Here is a 17,383-nt window from a genome sequence, read left to right on the forward strand (position 1 = left end):
TCATGCTCGTATTCGTCAAAAATGCTCATCCCTAGATTCTGTGCAGTTTTGGCTTTCTCTTAGCACCCCCTAGTAGTAAAACCAAAAGTGAAACTCTCCTCCTTGCTTGCTGTTCATCTTTTTAACACCTTAATCTAACAGCTGAAACTCTCCGGCCTTCATTTGTTTCTACAAGAGTGATTACATGTTTACTTTATGAAGTCCCTTGAGACGACTCTTGTCATGATTTGGCGCTACATGAATAAATTCAATTAAATTGAATTAATCTCTAAATTAAATAAATCAGTTGTGTTCACAAAACATGTGGGAAACATGCTGGAAGCAGACTGGGGCACTGGTATGTCAGCTCCACTTTACTAACTCCAACAGGGACCGGACCGGCACTCTGAAGTTGCAAGTGTGACATTTGATACACCCAGTAAAGGATCATTTTAGAAGATACTGGCTCGACAAAATGATTTAAACGTATGACAATTTTGCTAAATATCCCTTTAAAGAAACACAGCACAGGCTCATGCTGAATTTCTTTAGCTCAAGGTTGGATGTTCATAGGCTTTAGTGGTACGTACTGTTAAAATGACATCAGGTTTGTGCTTTTGATGCACTTTAGGAACATGAATCTCTATCAGCACCACAGCATCGCTGTACCTAGCCGGTATGATTCTTGGGTTTTTGCCATGATGAGACTTTCAGTGACCAGAATAAACCAGGGTATTTTTGTCACAGTAGTGTGAAACTCACAATGACAGCACAGAACTTTTAATGAGCGTATTTTTGTTTTGACAAAGTCTGTTTTAGTCTCTTCTTCTAGAAGACGTTTGTTCAGCTTGTGTATTATTTTCTTCTCTCCTTGTTTCTCTCTGCCATTGCGTTCTGCTGCCCTTCAGCTCACCTGCAGGGCTGCTGATGAGGGAACAACCTTCCCGCTGCTGTCGCCCTCGTGTTTTGAAGCTCTGGGTTACAGCAACAGAAAAATTTATGATTTTAAATGTTTTCCTGACTCAACACGAGACAGAAACACACAAACTCTGAAAGCAGACGAGAAGCGTTTAGAAGCAGTTTTGTCCTCCTTCTCATTTCAGCCTATGTTAACTTCGTCTTGACGACTTCACAGGGATGGAGGGGAGAGATGTAGACAGGTGCGATAGAACATTATGGAGCATCCAGCTGAGCCTCTGAGGTGGCCTTGTCTCCTCACCTTAGAGTTCAGGCTGATGAATCCAAATTAATATTTGGGTTTTTTAACAGCCTTTAAAAGCAGCTTTTGTCTTGTTTACCTGCAAATACCATAATCTTGAAACCCTAAAGAGTTTTAGATCCATCTTAGAGCAAAGCCTTTTCACATCACAGACCTGCTCCTCTTTTAATGTGTTATCTTCCCAGAGCAGACCGGCAAAAATCCCAAACCCAGTTACTTTTCTACTCTCTACGGCAGTCAATTAGATCCAGTGAAGCTTTAATGATCCCCGAGCTGAAGACAGATAGGTGGTTATATTTATGTCGGCAAAGAGATACAGCTACAGCCGTTTCTGCAACTGAAACATTAGACTCCCAAATGAGGTCTGATTGGAACAGGTTGGATGATTTACATAATTAAAACCCTAATTGTTCATTGGGACAGAAGAATGTGTGAGTGTGTGAGGAGTGAGGGAGGGAGTGAGTGAGAGCGGTGTGTGTGAGGAGTGAGTGAGTGAGTGAGTGAGTGAGTGAGTGAGTGAGTGAGTGAGTGAGTGAGTGAGTGAGTGAGTGAGAGCGGTGTATGTGAGGAGTGAGTGAGTGGGTTAGTGAGGGAGTGAGAAGAGTGAGTGTGAGGAGTGTGTGAGGGAGGGAGGCAGGGAGAGAGGAGTTAGTTTGGGTTTCCTCCACCTTCATCCCAGACCTCAGCAGCAGGATGTCCTTCACTCCAACAGCTGAGCAACAAGCACTTATTTATTTCATGAATGAAATCTTCAGAGTGTGATTGATGAGCCTGAGTCTAAAATAGATCCCGTCTGTTCTGGTTCAATATTCATCAACAGATCCTCCTGGTTCATCTTGTTGCTTTGCTGAACACCGTGGTCTCTTCACCTGACTCTGTCGTGAGGATTTGTATAAAAAAATTACACAATGCCTCTGCTTTATGATCAATTTTAAACGTGTTAGATGCCGTAACTGATAAAAACATGATTGCACCATCAAGTTTATCTGAGTGGCCATTGAGAGATCAGTATCCAGTTTTACTCCAAGACTGGTCACATACTGCCTAGGATTAAGTTTTGAAAGGACCAAGACAGAAAGAGAGCTAGTGGGATTGAGGGAATCAAAAAGGATAGACTCCGTTTTTGACTTGTTTAGTTTTGAGCCCTTCACATCAGCCAAGCAGTTGGAAAAATGAGAGCCTGCATTTTGGTTATTCAATGCCACATAGATCTGGCAATCGTCAGCATAGATGTGACAATTGAGACCATGATGTTCCATAATTTTGCCCATTGGAAGGAGATGTATAGAGAATAGGAGAGGACCAAGGACGGAGCCTTGCTGCACACCCTATAGCAGCGAGAGACAGGAGCCCTTTTTACAAGACACACCATGCTGGCAAATTGGCGTAATATTACCATAATGATACGTCTTATAAATGTGCCATGTCGGCCTGGCGTTGCGCAAATTTTGCAGCATTCATTCCGCCTCACTTGGTAGTAATATTGCGGTGAAGGCCTGACATAAACTGCTAGAGGGAGGTGTCATGATGATGTGGGGAGTTAATGCCAAGCTCCGGCCAGCAAACATATTGAAAATGAAAGTAAACACGGGCAAAAAGTTTTGCTTTGTGAACAAAAGCAGCTGAGACAGCAAACTGGAGCACCACAGCACTCCATGAGGCATCTCTCTGTTATAGCTGAAGCTCAGATCATCAGACTGCACAGGGACTGATGGGGACCGATACCTTTAGGAGCGGCTTGTTATAAATAATTACAATAAAATGCAAGTTATGTCCAAGATAAATGGAAGTCCATGGCATTGCAGAGACCGCCCCCATACCCCCTTTATGTTGCTATTGCCTAATCTCTTATAAAAAGGACACAATTGTGCCACATTACCTTAACGGTCTGACCACTTATAAACGAGCTAAGAGCCCCTGATTCCACTACGGTGTTGCAGAAAATTGACAGCATTGTTTTGTAAAAAGGGCTAGGGAGAGTCTTGATACTTTAGACTTGACTTAGACTTGCTCCGCAAATACTTGATCACATCTCCGACCTGTAAATCTGACCTGACCTGTATGTACACTAAATTAGGATTATTTTAAACATTTTAGAAATAAATCCTTTAAAAACATCTAAATGGCAGCACAATAAAACCTTCAGGCCACAACAGTATTAAACTTCCTTTGTTTTTCTTTCAGTCCTTCTTACTGAAGTCGAACAGTCATCATGGCAGACGAAGCGGACATGCGCAATGAGCTGGCTGACCTGCAGACACGTGCTGACCAGATCGCTGATGAGGTACGGGAAAGATCACACCTCATGACCTGGTGTTAAATTTATCTAGATTAACAGAAATAAAGACTACACCGTCCAGCTTTTGGGTCTACATGACACCCCCGTCTAAGACTGTTTTTAACCCTCTCAGGCTCAAAATAAGTTTTGATAAAAGGACGAACAACTAAGTCCTTCAGGGGTACTTCTGAGTTTAAAAATGCTCATGAAATACGTATGTGGAGTAACCAGGTAGGTAGGTTTTAAAGTTGCAAATCTGCAGCGCCTGTCTCCAGAGGGTTAATACAAACGTGGTTTCTGGTTGGTGTTTCTGGATCAGAGAGAAAATCCTAAAAATCCCTGCTTTAGATCCCAGTTCAGAGACAGCAGCAGCCTGAGGATAAATGTTTTCTACAGAATAAAGGAAACATTCTTTTGTGATGAACCAATTATAATGTGACATTTCCAGATGACCTGCTCTGGTGAGGACACACAAGTGAACCTCTGATGCCTCCTCTAACGTGACCATTCCTTGTTTCTGCATTTAGATCTTTAAGTCTTTCTTTCATTAAGACTCCCTTCTTTTTTCTTCATTTTTGGGATAAAGAAGAACTTTGCCCTTTTTAATGAGTTGAGAGGAGCTCAGGAAGAGCAGCAGAATAATAGAGAAGCTCAAATGGCCTCATTAAACATTCATGAGGAGATATTGCAGGCTGAGCGGCAGCCACGGATGGAGGGAACGGAGTGGGAGGTGTAGAAGCAGGCAAGAACCAGAGACCACAGATTTGTTAGGAACAGCTTTGAAATAACATTTAGAAAAATAGTTCATGCTTTTGGTACATTTTAGACCAGATCAGGTTAACATGAATTTGTCTGACTCCAACGTTCAGATCTGTTTCCCACTCCAGCATCTGTAAAGACTCGGTGTCCTACAGCAAGGTGCTGAGGTGTCATGGCTGCCACACATCCTGTACTGTACACCTGTCTCTGCTTCCCTTTAATGATAAAATGTTCTTTCTCCCTGCAGTCTCTGGAGAGCACTCGACGCATGCTGGCTCTGGTTGAGGAGGTGAGTCTATTGATTCAGTAGCACACATCTGGTTTACAGGAAAATACCTAAAAATAGCTATCCTAACAAACCTGGCCCCATGTGAAAAAGTAAATGCCCCCTTCGTTAAGTCATAAATTAACTGTGATTTAACACATTATTTATAAGTTTGAGTTCAACTCCACCAGCCAGACCCAGGCCTGATTACTGCCAGACCTGTAGCATCAGGATGCTACTTTAGCAGAACCTGTCTGACACTCAGACATATGCTAAACGATCTCAAATGTCATCAAAACCCTTCAACATTTGGAACACTTATAGGAGCAAAATGTCTGAATTTTACCGTGAAATTATCACAAGAGTCTTATATCTGAATCACGTTGGAAGGAAGGTTACATCAAAACAAGTGTCCTGGGTGTTGTCAGTTTTTCTTCATTTTAAAAAGGCCATAGAAGGACATAGTGAATGCTTACACTCTGCGAGCCCGTGAGGTTATGTTTATGTTTATGTTTATGTATTTAGCAGACGCTTTTGTCCAAAGCGACTTACAAGTGATAATCGGCATGTTGCCCTTGAGGCTAACAACAACAATAACAACAACAACTTGACATCAATCATGGAGAGGAGGGAACAAGGAGTGGACAGTAGAGAGGGGGGATGGGTGCAGGGAGGGTGCTAGTTTAGAAGATGCTCTCTGAAGAGCAGGGTCTTCAGGAGTTTCTTGAAAATTGAAAAGGAAGCCGCAGTTCTGGTAGAGCATGGAAGGTCATTCCACATTTGGGCAACGATGCATGAGAAGAGTCTGGATTGTCCTGAGTGTGGTGTAGGCACTGCTAGCCGACGATCCTGTGATGACCGCAGCGGCCGGGCCGAGACGTAAGCCTTTGCAAGAGGATTCAGGTAGATGGGAGCCGTACCGTCTCGGACTTTGTATGCTAGTGTTAGCAATTAGAATTTGATGCATGCTGCTAGCGGTAGCCAGTGGAGCTCAATGAACAGAGGGGTGACGTGTGCTCTTTTTGGCTGATTGAAGACCAGACACGCTGCTGCATTCGCGACCATTTGAAGAGGTCTCACAGTACAGCCTGGAAGACCAGTTAGAAGGGCATTGCAGTAATCGAGGCGGGAGATGACAGTAGATTGCACCAGGAGCTGGGTGGCATGTTGTGTTAGGTATGGTCTGATCTTTCGTATGTTATACAGTGCAAAGCGGCATGTACGAGCAACAGAGGCAACATGATCTTTAAAGCTCAGGTGTTCATCAATCACAACACCCAGATTTTGAGGTGGCCAGGTTGCCAAGTCTGCAGCGCCGGCATTTGTAATTTGACATTGGCAGGCTAAAGGCTCCAGAGATGTGTAAACAACCAAAACCAGTAAACAAGAGCAACCCAGAAGTTAATACATGAACCCCTAAAAACCCATGGCATCCTTTTGTTTTACTCTACTAACAGATGAAGCAGGCTAGAGGCTAACAATGCTAATGAGGAAGTAGAAGTACATAGCTGGCTTTATAAATATTTCAAGTTATGTTTTCTGTTACCAACAACAATATATAACAGTAAAAGGTACGTGTTTATCCACTTATGATAAATGATAACTTAGCTGCTTGCCTTTCGGTGACAGGGGACTTCAAAGGGCTTTACACTACAGTGTATCATTCATCCATTCACACATAGATGTAGCCACAGCTGCCCTGGGGTGGGTTAAGTGTCTTGCCCAAGGACACAATAGCAGAATTCTCTGTTTACAGCTGGGATCGAACCTGCAACCTTAGATTACTGAACAACCCGCTCTTCCTCCTGAGCTACTGCTTCCCTACTTATCAACTTACTGTGTATGACTCGACTTCTATCAACATCTAAGCTTCTGGTCCGGAGGATGTCCTACAGGATGTCATTCGTACATTATGCACCTTTTAAAGGTTCCATATCATTCTATTTTAAGCCTTTCAAAGCAAAGGCAGGCCCAGTATATGATAAAATATTATTGTTGGCACTAGAGATGTCATTTATCGAGTTAGTTGTTTATTTCATTTCATTTCATTTTTGTGAAACCCCAGCCCATGCCTGCTCTGACAGGCCAGTCAGTTGCTGTGTTAACTATGGTCAGGGGCGTCTCCAGCCTTTAAGAGACACCTGGGCTTTGCCCAGATCACAAGTGACATCTCACTTTAGTAAAAAACAAGAGTGTTTTATATAAATACGATTTAAGCAATGTAATATACATAGTCTCCCTCCCTCTCTCTCTCTCTCTCTCTCTCTCTCTCTCTCTCTCTCTCTCTCTCTCTCTCTCTCTCTCTCTCTCTCTCTCTCTCTCTCTCTCTCTGTATATATATATATATATATATATATATATATATATATATATATATATATATATGTATATATAAATGCCTGTTCAGTGGTTTGTGGCCAGAAATATACATATCTACATTTGCAACAGAATAAAAATATTTGTTAAAAATGGTGAACTTTACAGTGATCCTCAATCTTGGTGTAAAAAGTGTGGAGCTTCACATGCACCCTTCAAAAACCAGAGAGCCGATCCACAAGCCCACCTGGTACCATTACTCCTGCAGCTCAGGAAACAAGGACCAGGCAGGACAAAACCCAATTAGCCACCTAAAGAAATCTGATTAGATCTAAATCTGCATTACAGAAATCACAAAAGGACTGCAGGTTATTGTGTTTAACATGCTTCATTGTTTTTTTTTTACCCAATCAACCATCTTTAGTTCATGTAAAATAATTTAAATTCCATCTATGAGTGGGCAACATCATGTCATTCACAATATTACCAGTACATTTTTACTTTTCATGTTGAGCTAATTTAATGATGTATTTAATCCACTGCACAATTCACGTGGGTCATCAGCACAAAGTCTTTAAAGTTATCAAAGCAATCATGGCTGGAATCTCAGTTTTAATTCATGTCAGCCAGTAGGATGAAATGCATTTGAGGAATTTTGGCCTCTTCTGGTTTCCGTACCTGTAACCTGGCTACGCTGAGGAGGGGTTAGGCTCATCTCTACACCTAAACAGGAAATTCACACCGTGGAAGTGGTGAATTAAAACGTTAGGAGAGGAGATGTGTGAGTCATGGTAGCAAGCCCAGCTCGCTGTGACAGAGAGTAGCGAGCGAGCCTTTGGCTGATGAGTGAAAAAAAAGTCTGAAAACATTCTGGGCTGAAGCCCCGTCATATCCGGCTGGCGACGCAGCTAACTATGCTAGTTCAGTGGTTAAGGTGTCCAGCCCAGCAATCTAACCACTGGACTAGCAAGCCTGTCACCTAAGTCAGCTGGCCAGAGGAGACAGGTTTCAGACCAGAGTTTGAAAATTAATGCGTTCTTGGTATCAAAATGTGTCTTAAAAATTCACGGACATCATGTGTGAAATCCATGGCACAAAACAAGCGGAATTAGAAAATAGTGTTTTTAGCCCCACTGGCTTGCATTCATTTTTTTCGTTCTTCCGGGTACCCATGGTGCGGAAGTGACTAGGCTCCCTATGCCTGATATTTGAACATCTCACTTCTGATTGGCTGACAGCGACGTGACTCTATCACTTACTCAGTTTTTGTGCTGGGCTCCCAACGCGCTGGAAGAAAAATTCTTGGCCACCCAACGTCAGGTTTGGCCTCTTCGGGTGTGAGAATGTGTTGAGATAAAACACAAAAAACGGAGTAAGTGATAGAGTCACGTTGCTGTCAGCCACTCAGAGGTGAAATGTTCAAATATCAGGAATATAAACAAGTAAGACTCTAATCCTGCTGTTTTCCAACCTCCAAGTCCTTCAACAAACTTCTACTCCCTGAAACAGGAGGGCCAGAGCGTTTTCCCACAGAAAATCATTCAAGAGGCATTAATTTATACTAGCCCCCAGCAAATGTATTGAAAAATGAAGTGAATGATATATTTTAATGTTATACCAATTTGCCTTTGTTTTGGTGAGATGAATGCCCTGTGGGATGTAGACCACTTGTTACAGAGTTTGTCAGTGACTTTGACTCTATGAATAAAATGAATTCATATTAATTAACAATAGAAGCTAAATCAGGTTCAGTTAAAGCTGAGGGATTCAGCTATCATGGATAACTCCCAAGCTTCATCACTTAGGCGCATGACTGCAGAGACACAACCAGACTCCAGCCTCTGAGCAACTCCAGAATGTTTTAATGAGCCAGAGCCAGAAGTGCTGCATCAAACCCAAACAGCTACCTGCTCCACGGACCGGGCTTTTCTGTCACAGACGATGGAGTTCTGACCTGTGTCGAAACAACATTTTTGTTCCTGCTATCTCTAATCTCCTGGGGTTTGTTAGCGTTTTGTGTTGAGAGGAGTGAAAATCAAAACTGTGTTTTATACTTTTATGTTACTTGGTGATGAATCCAGTTGGACTTCTGTCCCTCATGCAGGACACTGTGAGTGTGTGGTAGTACGCCATGCCTGCTGTCCACAGGGCTTATAGTGAAGCTTACGCTAATTGAATAAGTTGGCTGGTGATCAGAACAGTGAAACCACAGCAGCAAAGTGGGCCTGTTCTGGCTGGATTTAGTCACAAACTGTTTGAACATTTTAATTAATGGTTCAACACGTTTAAAACGTGCAGATTCCTGCTGAACTGAAGCTGATCACATTTAGTTTGATTCTTTTTTTATTTAGACAAATAATGAGGCTAAAAGACAACTCATCTTATTTAGACGTGTCAGGATGACTGGTCTTTGTTCAGTAAAGAAAGTTCATGCAATTTTCTTGTCGCTGTAGTTTTAGACTGTAAATTTGCAGGATTCAGGTAGCATTTAGAGACTACATTTGAAGATCAATAGCAAACACATCTCTGCTCTGACAAAGACATGAAATAAGTGTCAAAACACTAGTCTCTTGTGCTTGTACCTAAATATTTTTTTACTTTGAGGGCTCCGGCCTTCTTTTGCCTATTTTTACTTAATTGTTCTTTGGCTGTGGAGCATCATCTAGTGATTGGATTATGCGCAGAGGATCCTATAATTGACGTCTCTTCTATAATTATGAAACTGGAGGTTTGGAGGTGGTGTGTGAAGCTTTTGGAAAAAGGAGCTAACAGCTTGTCTGGTTTTGTCCAAATAGAACAAGCTCCAAAATCCTCTGCTGTAGATGCTAATTAATGTCCATGAGGAGTCTCTGCTTCTAGCTCTGCAGAGTCTTCATGAGACGATTAATGTGTTTTTGAGCTCTGCTTGTGCTGTAAAGGGGCTTTTGGGAACCTTTGAACCAAGCTGTCTTTATTCTTTGCACTAAGTCAAGCTAAGCTGGCCTGAAAACTAGAGACCTGCAAGCTATCATGGGACAAGGTTGGCCATGAAGTGTCCTTTGTGGGTCTCATTTGGCAAAGTCTTCAAATTTGGACAGCCTTTGTAGAATTGTTGTGAGGTAATTAGTCTTCGAAGGATGCAACCCCTGAATTTGGACACAGCCACAATCCGTAAATTTTACTTTAGTTTTTTATTTTTATTTTTTTTACTTCTACCATATGGTCAGTTAAGGAGTCTACAACAAGTTTCATGGATATGCAAGTCACCTGCAGTCTGGACATGGTGTGGTTAAAAACCCCTGCTTTGACTGCAGCCGATAGAGCTACTGCTGTTCAAGGACTGGGCTGTCTGTGCGTGTTGTGGGATGGGGGAGGTGTCCAGGATATATATATATATTGACCCTTTGCACCGACGTCACCTAATCACATGGGTCCACCATGCTGGACGGCAAAAGCATGTAAACAGTGAGCGACACGATTACTAAACAAAGGGGAAAGTAGAGCCTGAAATTGTTTTTGCTATCAAAACAAAAACAAAACTCTTCCAGCATTCCTTCAACTAGTGCACCCTAACCAGTTCAGTTATCAGAAGAAGTAGCGCATCTAGCCGGGGCTCATAGAGAGTGGTATGTTAACTAGCTTCCCAAGGTTAGCTTACGTTCTCTCTGCAGTTGTTCACCGATGTAAACATGTTGCTGACTTTGCCTAAATTCACCCCGCTGGATTTATAACTTTATGTTATAAACAGCATTTCACTTTACACCAAAGCTGATTTTGAAAAAGTCCGGATCCCTGCCAGCTTCTGTTGCTGGTGGTGTTACCGGGTTCAGTTGCTGCTCTCACACAGGAATGAGAAGATCTCTGAACGCTGACGCCCATAAAAATAAATAATGTAATTTTAATGCACGTAATCATATATCGGAGCTTTAATATTGTTAATAATTATCTCGCTTTACACTACAGTGGACGGTGGGCATCCTCCAGGGTAAAATACCCATCCATCAGGATTATCAATAACTAGTATAAACAAACACATCACATCCATCCCTGTCCCTGTCTTCCTCGTGAAATAAATTAATGTTAATCTTACCGGGTAAAAACATGTTCGCTGCAAATCTGAGGCCTGCTAGTCCGCTTGATTGATTGATCGCAGCAGTTCATCTCCGTCCTCAGTCTCCATCAAAGTTATTTAAAAAAAACGAGTTCACGTCCTTGTCTGTTAGTGCAGCCAACCACGCAGCAAGCTAAACCCATTTTACTGTCAAATCAACTAAATAAAAGCGACAAAAGGCTACAAACTGGCTTGTTTTGACTACCTTCACCGGAGTTTCTACGGGTGTAAACGGTCTTTTTGCCATCCATCATGGCGAAGGGGGCGGTCACATGAGTGGTGTGACGTCACGTGCAAAGGGTCTCTCTCTCTCTCTCTCTCTCTCTCTCTCTCTCTCTCTCTCTCTCTCTCTCTCTATATATATATATATATATATATATATATATATATATATATATGTATATATACTGCTCACAAAAATTAAAGGAACACTTTTTTTATTGGGCCTGGCATGAAATCAATTAAACTTGTCTGAAAATTTCCTGGTTGATTAAGCAGCTGAGGGTATTGTTAATCACTGTCAGCTGTATTGGTGTTCATGGACTTAACGACAGGTGCACTAAAGTGGCAACAATTACAAAACCCTCAAAACAGGACTGGTTTAAAATGTAGAGGTCATTTCAAGTTTCTACCTCTTGATCTTTTTCGGCTGGTTTTCCACTTGTGCTAGTTGTGGCTCTCTACTGGCAGTATGAGGTGATTCCTTAACCCTACAGAAGTTGCACAGGTTGTCCAACTTCTCCAGGATGGCACATCTACACGAGCTGCAGCAAGAAGGTTTAATGTGTCTCCCAGCACAATCTCCAGAACATGGAGGAGATTTCAGGAGACTGGTGGTTATTCTCAGAGAGCTGGACAGTGCTGTAGAAGGTCCACAACCCATCAGCAGGACCGATACCTGCTCCTTTGTGCAAGGCGGAACAGGCTGAGCACTGCTTGTGCCCTACAGAATGACCTCCAGAGGGCCACTGGTGTGAATGTCTCTACCCAAACAATCAGGAACAGACTTCATGAAGATGGCCTGAGGGCCCGACGACCTGTAGGGGCCCTGTGCTCACTGCCCAGCACCTTAGAGATGGACTGGCATTTGCTCAAGAACACCAGAGTTGGCAAGTCCGCCACTGGCACCCTGTACTTTTTACAGACGAGAGCAGGTTCACCCTGAGCACCTGTGATAGACGTGAAAGAGTCTGGAGAAGACAAGGAGAACGTTATGCTGCCTGCAACATCGTTCAACATGACAGGTTTGGTGGTGGTTCAGTGTTGGTCTGGGGAGGCCTATCCATGGAGGGACGCACAGACCTCTACTGCCTAGGAAATGGTGCTCTGACTGCCATAAGGTATTGTTGTGATTATTAATCAACGAATAATTTGTAAGCTTTTACTTACTTTTTGGATTCTTCAATAAAATTCATAAATATGGAAATATTTACCAATTTTATTACGTAATTAGGATATCCAGAGATATCCACGGGGCACCACCCCTTTTACAGGGGAACAATGAATCCACAACCTCTTATCAGTCTGTCTTAAAGTTAGTAAAATTTGTTTACGAGCAGTAGTCATAAATTCATATCACACAAAAAAATTCACTTGAGACATAATCTTAATTGACAATACATTTATTAACTGATATATTCACTTCAGCTCCTTTTAAAGTGTTTAGCCAATCAATATTAACCAACTGATTTTATCAAATGAATAACAAGTAACTAAACAATGGAATGATAATGTGAAATAATCTGAGGGGGCGTCACTCAAGATGGAGGTAGTTTTGAAACAAAATGGCTGACTCCTTTGTTTGAGGGAGCAAGGACCCGACCGGTTATGTGGGATGTGTGTGTCCTCCCAAACACTGGAAACCAAAATGTGTGTGTGTGTGTGTGTGTGTGTGTGTGTGTGTGTGTGTGTGTGTGTGTGTGTGTGTGTCCGAACATGGAAAACCAAAATGTGTGTGTGTGTGTGGGGGGGGGCAACTTGCACTTTAAACTTCCGAAGCACGTTCAATCACAGTAAAACTTAAACAAAACTTCAAAACCGCTTCACAAAGATCAATAAACAAAACAAAAGATCACTCAAAGGCAAATTAAATATCTAAATATTTGTTAATGCTGTGGCCACAGCTTAACAACCTAGATATTACAATGAAAGAAAAGATCTTACTCTTAAGATGATCCGATGGCGTTTTTGGTACGGAGAAGAGAGACCATTTTTCTATTTTGAAGCAGATTACGCGGTTGAACGCTTCTTCTGAACTATAAGACAACGGGAAGAGAAAGAGAGAGAGAAAACTTTGAATGAGCGAACAGCGAGGCGTCCCTCAGTGTTCAGTCAGCGTTCTCCGTTGATTTGATGGTTTTCCGCTGCTTTTCCGCGGCTCGGTGTCCGCATGCGTCCGGAGTCGTAGCGGCGAGCGATCTCTCCAAGCACCAGCTGAAGCTGGAGACAAAAAGAGCAGATCTGATGGTTTTCCGCTGCTTTTCAGCGGTTCTGTGTTCTGTCCACTTCAGCAGCTAGGCCTCGTCCAGATGCTGTCTGGAGCCGTAGCAAACGAGTGTGTCTTCACGCCAGTGGAACAGAACAAAAGACGGATAAGTTTCGTTCTGTCTGGGATTTATATTTTTTTAGCGGGCGGGAGGAAGCTGTGGGTTCTGGGTTTCGGCTTTGCTTTGGTGACGTCATCACGCTGCTTCCGGTTGTAGGGAATCATGGGAAATGGAGTCTGCTGGTGCTGATTTTTAATCTGCTTTTTCAGAGCGCAGATGACACAGTCTTTTGGAGAAATTACTGCATAGTAATTTTCTCATGAGGGCAGACCCTCAACAGTATCGAGATGAAATCCTTGAACCGTTTGTCAGACCCTACGCTGATGCAGTAGGTCCTGGTTTTCTCCTAATGCACGACAATGCCCGGCCTCGTGTGGCAAGAGTATGCAGGCAGTACCTGGAGGATGAGGGAATTGAAACAATTTAATGGCCTTCACAATCCCCTGATGTAAACCCAATAGAACATCTGTGGGACATTATGTTTCGGTCCATTAGGCGGCGCCAGGTTGCTCCTCAGAGGGAGGAAATGCCACAAGACACCATCCGTTGTCTCATAAGGAGCACGCCCCGACATTGTCAAGCATGCACACAGGCTCGTGGGGGCCACACAAGATACTGAAAAGCAATTTGAGTTGCAGAAATTAAGTTTCTGAAATAATGGACTAGCCTGCCACATCTTCATTTCACTCCGATTTTAGGGTGTCTACACAAGTGAGCCCTCTGTAGGCTGATAACTTTTATTTCCATTAAAAGAGGTGGCATCCTTTTGTTCCTAAGACATTGCCCTGTCGTTATTTGTATAGATATCCAACTTCATATTGAGATCTGATGTATCTAATGTGTTTCTTTAAGGTGTTCCTTTAATTCTTGTGAGCAGTGTATATATATATATATATATATATATATATATATATATATATATATATATATATATATGTATGTATACATATTCTTGGTAAATTGCTGTGATCATTCTGTATTTAACATATTTTAATTTAAGTTTAAATGACTTAATGGGTTTTGGGCTGAAAAGGTATCAATCTCCAGCTTTAACATTAAAACATCGTGACAGTGGCTTTGTTTTTATTTATTTATTTTTTCATATAAATAAAAGGGACAGAGATTTATAATAGGTATCTCTTTCTGCTCTTTTTCATTCTTGGTTGTGTTTAGCTGCATGTTTTGTGTTTTCTCTTCAGAGCTACTAGCTGAAACATGTAAGGTAAATAAACAATTTTTACTAAACTGTGAAAGAAAATAACTAAAACATGGATTGCGGACCTAAACACAGTATGAGCGCACATAAGACATTGTTTAGCAGTTTATATTTTTATCAGTTGTGCTCTGCTTTCATTAGACAGTACTACATCACTAATAAATATGTTTTTATTCTGAAATATTTTGAGGGGACAACTTTATGCAAGGGGACTGTCCCCCATGGGATTTCCATGTATGTTGCATCAATTACAGCAGGTGGTCCTGAGGCTGCAGCACAGCCCCAGACCATCACACTACTACCACCATGTTTGAGTGTTGGTATGATGATGTTCAGATGGACACCGACATCTGTTTGCTGCGCTCAATAATAACACTATTCTAGAAACCTTCTTTTATTGCAGCAAATAAAAAGAAAATGTGCAACAAAATTAGATGTACCTTTGCTGTGTTGATAAAAATCCACAGATATTAAAGTTTTTATGAAATCTGTTATCATCACTGCAAGGAGCAGAAATGAAAAACTGCACAATGGCTAAGGGTGAGAGGAAAGAGGGAGTGTGATAGGAATTAATGAACAACAAGGCAGAGGTGAACACTAGAGGGATGGAAACGAGATGAGAGGAAGGCAGAATATACAGAACCTAATCCAACTTGTCCTTCCAAATATGGATTAGACATATTTTTGTCTACTTGTTTGTACTTTAGACCAGTGAAGCTGCTTTATGCCGGAGTTCTGTTGTGTGTTTTGTTGTTGCAGAACTTTACACACAGAGAAAACATAGTTGAGTTAAGGGAATTATCTGCTGAGAGTGATCACTAAACACTTTACAGCACTCTACAGACAACATCCCAAAGCACACTCATGTTTACAGTCAAATAAATGATAACTCTCCTCCCTATGTCTGCTTAGCGTTGCTCACTGCAGGTAAACTCTGCCTCTGTCTGAATAAAAAGCTCACATTATTACAATAAAACCCCATTTTTGGTAATCAGGCTCAGAGCTGCTGACAGACTTATGCTAATCACTCACTAGCTGTAGCAAGAAATAATTTGTGCAGTGGAGCACTCAGAGGAAGACCTGGTTATAATAGTGCAGCTGAATGTTGTGTGGCAGGAAAATGTCTGGGTTAATGGAAACTTTTAGTCCTCATTAGAATTTTGCCGTGATATTTTATCTGTCAGTGTCAAAAAAGACATTTTTTCATCTGGAAACACTAAAACTGTACATCTGTACATGTTAAAGGATAATGATTGAGTCTTAAAACAGATCTTCAACAATAAAGCTGCTTCATTAAGTTTCTGTGATTCTCAGTCTGATTTGTCAGTCACCAAAACCAGAAATGTCAGTTTTTAAAAGTTTTTAAAAGCGTTCTTGACACAGGAATGGTCCTGGCAGGACGACAATGTTGTCTTCTCGTTGAAGTTGTCACACTGAGGGTGTGGATGACCGGCAGACCATGTTTGGTGGAGCAGATCAGGAGGCAGGAATGCAGGCACGGATACAAATAAAAATGGTTTTAATGGCACAGCGTGAACGACAGAAGAAAACGCTGACCACAAACAATGATCCGACCAAGACTCAAACAAGACGGGAGGTATAAATACACAGGGGAAAATCAGGAACACATGGGCAGGTTAACAAGGGGCAGGTGAGACAAAAACTATTCAAGGGCAGGGGAGAGACACAGTCAGGGAGGCAGGAGCAGATTGTGACAGGAGTGTGTGAAAATCCCCTAAACGGAGTCAAGATCATATCTACAGAGGCTGCTGTAAAACTATTTATTGTGTCATTATTTTTTCTAAGAAAACAAAGAAACGTTTTACATACCGAAACAAAAGTTAGTACATAAAGCAGAATCAGTTTTCAGACAGAGAGCTTAAATGACTGTACAGGACTGATTTCAGTCATCACATTTGGTTGAGCTTTAGCAGGGGGAAGCTTAGGGGGCTGGGGGCCCCCTGTAGGGCCACTCCTGTTGTCAACCCAGTATTATCAGAGGGGCTATGCCCTCTCTTTTGCTAAAATCTCTAGTAAAATAAAACACTAAATCACTGTTACGTTTAGTTGTCTGGTTGTGTAAAGTTTCAGTATTTATGAGCAAATGCAGGAAAAAGTGTCAGTTTAAATGTGAGTTTATTTCACTGGATACTGAACTGGAACAGACTTTAGAGGCAGCAGAGTGGATATCTCATTATAGACCAGCTGTGTTGATATTTAAGGGCTGTAACTGGTGCAGATGGACACTGAACCTGTTAGTTTAACATCAGAGATTAGAGATTAACACAAAGTAGGGTAAATATGAACTGTACGACAAAAACGGAGCCCTAAAAGAGTCTGTTTCATGTTTCAGCGCTGTTGCTGAACATTAACATGAAAATCCAAATACTTTATTTTCTCCAACAATTTCTTGAAATCACATTTCTTTTCCTTTTTCTCAAATAAATCCTTCAGAAGGAGCTGGTGCATTAATTCATGATTCACAAAAAAAGTGCGAAAGTGACCTTTGTGTGTGTGTGTGTGCGCGCGTGCGTGCGTGCGTGGACATATATGCAGTAAGGATGACACTACATCACACCCTGCCAGCTGGCACCTTCAGATATCCTGTCCTGCAGTTCTGAGGTCTGCCTCCACATATCTACGGTTTTCCTTTTGGATAAACAAGCATCTCTCCCCCCGGAGCTACGAACCTGCCAACAGTCGCTCTGCTTTGTC

General features: G+C 41.9%; 1 protein-coding gene across 3 annotated transcripts in view; it reads left to right on the forward strand.

Annotated features, from left to right (window-relative positions):
• The window catches only part of LOC107382039 (synaptosomal-associated protein 25-A), an 82,202-nt gene that overhangs the window by 20,866 nt on the left and 43,953 nt on the right, over positions 1–17,383 (forward strand). For all 3 annotated transcript variants that reach the window (XM_015954011.3, XM_015954007.3, XM_015954008.3), the window contains exons 2-3: positions 3,383–3,482; positions 4,483–4,524. In XM_015954011.3, the coding sequence (XP_015809497.1) occupies positions 3,411–3,482; positions 4,483–4,524 (114 nt within the window). In that variant the 5' untranslated portion in view covers positions 3,383–3,410. The remainder of the gene's footprint in view (positions 1–3,382; positions 3,483–4,482; positions 4,525–17,383) is intronic.

This window comes from Nothobranchius furzeri, chromosome 9 (genome assembly GCF_043380555.1).
Source record: "Nothobranchius furzeri strain GRZ-AD chromosome 9, NfurGRZ-RIMD1, whole genome shotgun sequence".
Lineage (NCBI taxonomy): Eukaryota > Metazoa > Chordata > Actinopteri > Cyprinodontiformes > Nothobranchiidae > Nothobranchius > Nothobranchius furzeri.